The 8,163-nt window shown below is 31.6% G+C and overlaps 1 protein-coding gene across 1 annotated transcript in view; it reads right to left on the bottom strand.

Annotated features, from left to right (window-relative positions):
- Positions 1-5,058: 5,058 nt before the first annotated feature.
- Positions 5,059-8,163, bottom strand: part of ERp44 (Endoplasmic reticulum protein 44) — a 39,326-nt gene continuing 36,221 nt past the window's right edge. Inside the window, exon 8 of the mRNA XM_089097821.1 lies at positions 5,059-7,330. Coding sequence (XP_088953947.1) covers positions 6,951-7,330 — 380 coding nt within the window. The 3' untranslated portion in view covers positions 5,059-6,950. The remainder of the gene's footprint in view (positions 7,331-8,163) is intronic.

Raw genomic sequence — 8,163 nt, 5'->3', positions numbered from 1 at the left:
AAAATCTATAAAACATTTTCATTTATTAGCTACGCCCTCTACTTTATTTTAATAAAAATAAAATTTCAATAATTACAAAATGATTGTCTGCGCCCGGGGCCAATGCCCCCTCCCTCCCACACTAAAACCGACTCTGACGACAAGGGAGCAGATAATTTTTCTCTGTAATTATTTTGTCGATCAGCTCAAGAAGAGTATTATGAATACCTGAATTTACTTTTTTTTGCGAAATTTTGAATTGCTTGAACGTTACATTTCAATCTTATCTTTTAAGTATTTTTCTTGGATACGAATTCATGAACCATGGATTCCAGATTATTAATCACCTTCATAAAGATCCTATTTAAAGCCTTGACCCAATGGGAAGAATATTTCCAAAACTGACAAAATGTTCGCGATTGGGGATGCTCAGAAACAATTAAAAAACATTACTTATTTTACTTGCTAGCTTTAAATATTTTCAATAAGAAAATATACGTGTTTTCATGGTTCTGGTTGTATTTTTGTTATCTCTATTTGCACTAATCTACAGAGTAATACTTTTTTGCTTTGCAGCTATGCGCGGCTGGTCGCTAAGCGCTAGGGCAAGACTTGCAGATCACCTGCATATTAATACAGTGAATAAAACAATGCTAAGTTGGTGATTGGTTTTTGCTAAGGCTGTTAGAAAAGAATATGGATCCCGTAGCCTTTGAAGGAATTTATCAAATATTAGAATTTATATTCCGATAAATTCATCAAAAACAAATTGGAGGAATTTATATGATCTCCAAATACTCCGAAGGTCCAACGTAACATTCCGAGTTTTTCATTGCACAGAAACATTTTTGGAAAACTGGATGCAAATAGTTTGTTTTGATTCAGTTTTACATTTAGTACCTTTTTAAACTCTCCCATTGAAATTTTCGTATCACAAACTGTACGAATAGAATTTCGGCATCAAGACCTTTGGGGTCAAGTCGTCGTCCGCCCCCCAGTCTAGAAATTTCTCGTTTGACAAATTAGGTTCAATTTACAGCAAATGAAGAAGCTAAAAATAGTAATTTTTGTTTCATTTTTGACAAACTAAACTTTAATTATAGTAGGTTTAATTTATAATTTCTTAATAAAATAAATTTCAAATTCTTCAAAACCGATAGATAAAAGTTCAAATAGGAATAAAATCCTTTTTGTAGACAGCGATGATGATAACATTGAAAGAAATTCACAAAAATACAAGATATTTCGTTCACCTATACAGTGACAGTCATAATTAGTAAAAATAAACTACAACGATTTAAAGCATTATTTTATATACGAAATCAAACAACAATTCAGAGTGTTTAAATCTCTTATTCTTTTTAAAGCAAAGGCGGGAGCTATTCTCTTTGACCTTCTTGGATTCGGCTCATTAGCGTTCAATGATATAACATTTAGACAAAGGTCAACTAAATTGGGTGAATTGGACTTTACTGTGTCAGAAATTAATAAATTATCATAGATAGAATCCAGCCCATATTCACCTGTATCCTAATTCAAAGCAATATTCTGGAATGAGAATTCCTTTATTTCAAGTGTTTCACGAAAAGTTATCTTTAAACCCCAATATCTAGAAATCAAAGGGACACTCTTGAACGAAATAAAATGGTCTGGATAATTGTAGATTTACTCTGAAAGGGCTGAAGTAAAATCTTCAGACTTATAATCTTGCTTTAAAGCCGAAGAAATAGAATCTTTGTGTTGTAATAATCTCATTTCCAAACTCTGGTTAGTACGTCCCACATATGAGCTTCCGCAAGTACATGGGATCTGATAAACCCCACTTTGTTGCCCCAATGAAGTTAGATCCTTCCCAGAATTAAAAAAACTACCCAAAGTATTATTACTCTTTAAAGCTACCCTTAGACCATTGCTTTGTAAAATTCTTTTAAGTTTTTCACTTAGCCAGGGTATATATGGTAAGGAACAAAAAACATCCTTCTCTCGAGTTGTCTCCAAAACTTCCTTAGAAATCTCTAGAAACCTTTTTCTTCTTTTTGAAAAAGTCTGGTTAATTAACCATTCTGGATACATGTTGCTTATTAGTATTTTCCTTGGAAAAGACAACTCCTCCTCAACAAATTTTGGAGAGCAAATACTCAAGATCCGATCAGTTAAAGAAAAGATCAAACCAATTTTTACTTGGCGAGCGTGACCGGAACTATAAGACAAAAATCTACTGTTATTTGTCGCTTTTCTGTAAATTTTAAAATCCAGACTATTTTGATTTTTCAAAAGAAGAACATCAAGGAAAGGAAGTTTCCCATTCTCTTCCAATTCAACAGTAAACTTAAAATCCCCTTCCAAACAATTAAGATGTTCCAAAAATCCTTTTAATTCCTCCTCCCCATAATCCCATACTGAAATAATGTCATCCATATATCGGCCCCATAAAATATGTTTTAAAAAATATGAATCTAACGAAATTGTTTCAATATTCTCCACAAAAATATTAGCTAATAAAGGGAATAAAGGGTCCCCCATAGGTAAACAATTTATTTGTTCGAAATACTCCCCTCTAAATTGAAAAAAATAAGAGAACTTATTGCACAACCTTACTAAATACATAATTACAGAAACTTCCAAATCTGTTCTGCCACTAATCAAATCCAAATTTCTTAACAGCTTTCCTTCTAGAAGAGTTTCGGCTGCTTCTACATCAATATTTGTGTACATTGATACAATGTCGAAGCTTGAAAGCAAAGAGTTCGAAGAAATTTCGACTTTTTTCAGTTTTTTCAACCAAATTCAAAGAATTCTTAATATACGAAATTTGTGTAGACAAAAGTGGTTTACAGATTGACACAAACCATTTGCTCAAAACACTTGTTGGTTACCTTGTATTTGACACAATTGGTCGTAATGGTAGGTTAGGCTTATGAGTTTTGGGAAGTCCATATAATTTAGGGCACAAGGAACTGCGTGGCAGGCATTTGTAATAGAGTTGAGGTGTAATTTTTCCTTCATCCTTCATCCTAATTTTTCCTTCAGCACTTCAATTCGTTCTTAAACTTCTTTGTAAAAGAGTCTGTTGGATTATACGATAGCTTCTTTTACGTTTTTTTATAATTTCTTAAATTTTGTAATTCTGATTCGTAGTCCTCAATATTTATGACAACTAAAGTTTTACTTTTATCGGATCTAGTAAGGGTAACTGAGCTTTCACTTTTCAAGTTTTTAAGAATTCTTATGTCATTGATGTTCGTACTAGGAAATTCAAGTTTCAATACAAAATTAAAAAGGGTTTTTACGGTAGAAGCTCTTACTAAGCTAACATCTTTTATTAGATTTTATTAGAAGGAAAGCTGTTAAGAAATTTGGATTTGATTAGTGGCAAAACAGATTTGGAAGTTTCTGTAATTATGTATTTAGTAAGGTTGTGCAATAAGTTCTCTTATTTTTTTCAATTTAGAGGGGAGTATTTATAACAAATAAATTGTTTAACTATGGGGGCCCCTTTATCACCTTTATTAGCTAATATTTTTGTGGAGAATATTGAAACAATTGCGTTATATTCATATTTTTTAAAACATATTTTCTGGGGCCGGTATATGGATGACATTACTTCAGTGTGGGATTATGGGGAGAAAGAATTAAAAGGATTTTTGGAATATCTTAATTGTTGGGGAGGGGATTTAAAGTTTAGTGTTGAATTGGAAGAGAATGGGAAACTTCCTTTCATTGATGTTCTTCTTTTGAAAAATCAAAATAGTTTGGATTTTAAAATTTACAGAAAACCGACAAATAACAATAGATTTTTGTCTTATAGTTCCGGTCACGCTCGCCAAGTAAAAATTGGTTTGATCTTTTCTTTAACTGATCGGATCTTTAGTATTTGCTATCAAAAATTTTTTGAGGAGGAGTTGTCTTTTCTAAGAAAAATACTAATCACCAACATGTATCCAGAGTGGTAAATTAATCAGACTGTTTCAAAAAGAAGAAAAAGGTTTCTAGATATTTCTAAGGAAGTCTTAGAGACAACTAGGGAGAAGGATTTTTTTTGTTCCTTACCATATGTACCAGGCTAAGTGAAAAACTAAAAAGAATTTTACAAAGCAATGGTCTAAGGGTAGCTTTAAAGAACAATAATACTTTGGGTAGTTTTTTAAATTCTGGGAAGGATCTAACTTCATTGGGGCAACAAAGTGGGGTTTATCAGATCCCATGTACTTGCGGAAGCTCAGATGTGGGACGTACTAACCAAAGGTTGGAAATGAGATTATTACAACATAAAGATTCTATTTCTTTGGCTTCAAAGCAAAATTCTAAGTCTAAAGATTGTACTTCAGCCCTTTCAGAACATATTTTCAATTTTCCAGACCATTTATTTTGTTCGAGAATGTCTATTTGATTTCTAGGGATCGGGGTTTAAAGCAAAATTTTCGTGAAGCTCTTGAATTAAAGAAAATCTTATTCAAGAATATTGCTTTGAATCGGGATACAGGTGAATATGGGCTGAACTCTATCTATGATAATTTATTAAAATATGACAGAGTAAAGTTCAATTCACCCAATGTAGTTGACCTCTGTCCAAATGTTATACCATTGAACGCTAATGAACCGAATCCAAGAAGGTCAAAGAGAATAGCTTCCGTCTTTGCTTTGAAAAGAATTAGAGATTTAAACAATATGTAGTTTTATTTGATTTAGTATATAAACTTTTGTTTTCAATTGTTTTATTTTAGTTGTACTACTGATGACGGTCACTGTATATGTGATCGAAATATCTGGTATTTTTGTGAATTTCTATTACTGTTATCATCATCACTGTCTATTAAAAGGATTTTATCCCTATTTAAACTTTTATTTATCGTCATGGAAAGGCAGTGTGGTCTCCGAAATTATCTTCTTCAAAACCTATATCCTAAATTGGCATATAATTTCATAATTTAAAATTGTATATGTTTTCTATTGCTTCTTGCTTAAGCATTATCTTTTAAAACTTTCTTATTACGAGGGGCGTGAACATCCTTAAAATAATATCAATACTATTATCGGTGAATCGTTTAATAATAATAATAATAGTAAAAAAAAAAAATTTTAATAAACAAATACAACTTTCTGGGCAAACATCAGATAAAGCCTGGCAAAGAAAAACAACTGATATATTTATCAAATCATTTAATTACGAATTTAGCTACAGATACGGATAATTAAACGTCAGATGTTATTTTTTTCCCATAAACGAAAACGAAATAATGCAACTTAGTATAAAAAAAAAAAAAAAAAAATAAAAAAAAAAATAACGAAACAAAAATTTCTCCAACACCCTAAAACACAAATAGACAGCTTATGGTGGTATTTTAAGCTTAGAAATGAAATCATTCACAAATAAATAATGTCACCAGCAAATAAATTAGTAAAAGTCAAAACAGACTTTTAGGCAGGGCTCAAACGAGTGCTACAAAGAATTATAGGCCAACATTTTGGTTGGAATAACCGGATAGAAAGTTAACAACATACTACTTGCATTCTTCTACACACACACACACATATATACATATACATATATATAATATATATATATATATGTATATATTAGAATTTTTGGAATAAAAGCATTTCCTAAAATTTCTAAGTGCAGATTTAATTACATTCAACCTAGCAATTACAGTCTTTGTGAGATTTGTTTTTATATATATACATTTTTTTTTGTATTTTTGGTACGTTTAAACAGATCAATCTCTAGGAACACAAAAAAAAATCTAAGCAAGGAATATGCTATTAGTTGTATTGTAATTTCGTGCTACAACAGGGCATCGCAACTGCCAGTAAAAATCTAAAAAACCAAAGCTAGAAAAAAAAAGGGAATTCAAAATTGAAATAGCAACTACGAAATAGCTATCTCCGTCTAGAGGTTTTAATACAACTAATATAATTGTAGTTATAATATATCTAAATAATAACTTATTGTTAATAAATAAGCAACTGACTATAAGTTATAATTTTGTTATATGAAAATTGTTTATTTGTTAAATTTTTTAAACTCCTTATTATGAAAAATATAATTATTACCTTACAGTTTTGTTTTCTTTATATGTTGTTTAATTTAGCTCAATTGATTTTTTTCCGTTTATAGAGGCTTCTGGAAATTAGGCCAAAATGTTTGGTATTCTTTATTTTAAAGTTGTTCCTTTTTTGTGGTCCACTGCTTTGTTTTAAAATATTATACCAGTTTTCTCAATATTTGTTTGTTAAATTTTATAATATAAGTAATACAAATAAAGTAGTAATAAAGGGTATAATAAAAACCAAGATATTTAAATAGACAATAATAATGGCCTAGAATAATAGTATAGAAATAATAATATAATAAAAGTTGGCTATAACTGTGATTACAGTATAATATAACTATTGTAAATAAAGCGGTAATAAAAATAATAATATAACTGAAGTGGTGATAATATCACAAATGTTTGAAAGTTTATCTAAAGCCACGAAATAGCTCAGCCACCAAATACTATTGGAAAATATTGCCCAAAAACATATAATAATATATATTTTAGTTCAAATTCAACAAGTTCACTAAATGGTAATTCTATTAAATAAATAGGGAACACCCAGACTTTAAGAAAAGACAACTAGAAAAAATTCAATTTTTTTAATCAGTATAAAAAGATATTTATTTAAATCTAGGAAGAGGGGGGATTTTTAGTTGCTCTTTTAACAAAGATACTAAAAACAGGCGTTTTTCTAATTCTAGGTGATGGAGCCCCCCCCCCCTCCTAATTGGTATCCTTGACCTAATCTATCTTCTACTGTATGTTTACTTTTTTTTATTTTTTTTATACTTCAGTAAATGTTAGCTCATGCTTTTCCATCTGAATCCACACTGGGTTTGACCCTTCCAAAAAAATATTGGCATAAGCTTATTTATGGTACTCGTCTGAGCCCAACATTATAATGGTGCCAAAACTTAAACGACCTATAAATCACAATTCATCTTTGTCTAAAAGTGTATAGCGATTCTTAGATGGCGCCAACTTCTTAAACGTACTTTCTGGAGGTGTTGTCTTTTCCTTGGCAGGTTTTCTTGAACTAGATGTCTCTGGCACTTTACCATCAATTAAAGGCCGCTCAGAACTTGAAGGATCAGGTCCATAGTGGAATTCCCTATGAAGTTTCCCTGAGTAAAGGTCTTGTAAGAAGGCTTTTAGTATTCCCTTAACAAAAATGTCCTTGTAATCAGGGAACAGGTACATGTGGCGAAAGCTATCAATTGCAATCAGAGGGAGATCCTTTTTGCTTTTACCCAAGTGCTGTAAGGGGTGAGCGAAAGTGTTGCCATCTGCCGTTAAGAAATTTATATTTTCTGAAAAAGAAAAAGATACTGAATGGAGGTTGAAACATACACTTGTATTGTTTTTGTTTGTACTCAGAAGTCTGAGCTTTTCATAAGACTACTTTAATGCGTCCCATAAGAATACTTCAAACATATACAGGCAATGTACAAAAAGACGGCAATATTTTCTACCCAGAAAAAATCAGGGGTGCCAATTAGGGAGGGAGGCAGTGGGAGGGGATGATGCCCTCCCCCATAGACTTTGGAAAATACATTCTTAATTATATTTCATAGCTATTTTCTATTCTATCATGAATAACTGGTCATTTTCCTGGGTCCACCAAAGGCCTGGGCTATAAATAATCTGTTTAGAAAATATCGGCACGAATACCAGCTCTTTTGAGAAACGGCGTTTGGTGGATAAGGTAGTTTGATTTACAGCACCAATTCTGGAACAGATACACGCTAGCTAAATATCTAACAAGAAGTTGGCCTTATTACATGCCTCAACAAGATATAAATTCTCCACAGGGGAAATTTTCGCAAAGGGGGAGTTTTCTGCAGGGGGAATTACCGAAGTGGGGGGGGGGGATTTCCTTGAATTTTATCTCTTTTCAGATTCCAGTAACGTGCAACGAGTAAGCTATTACCTAAACAAAGTCCAGATAATATAAGAAAATCATTGCGATACACATTTGAGAAAAAAATTTCCCACGGTTGGCAAATCCAATGAACTGTAAGATAATAATGGCAACTCTTAAAAGAAAGCTTAGAAAACCATAGCTGGCGGCATGGGAGACAAGCGAAGAAATCAGTCTGTCGTCTATTATAAGTTTATCTGTAGGTGTCCTATTTACTTTATA

The sequence above is a fragment of the Artemia sp. Qi Xiang Cuo genome, chromosome 12 (genome assembly GCF_049724085.1).
Source record: "Artemia sp. Qi Xiang Cuo chromosome 12, ASM4972408v1, whole genome shotgun sequence".
In the NCBI taxonomy this organism is placed as follows: Eukaryota; Metazoa; Arthropoda; class Branchiopoda; order Anostraca; family Artemiidae; genus Artemia; species Artemia sp. Qi Xiang Cuo.
The sequence above is the reverse complement of the archived record's forward strand: the minus strand, read 5'-3'. Positions and strand labels throughout refer to the sequence as shown.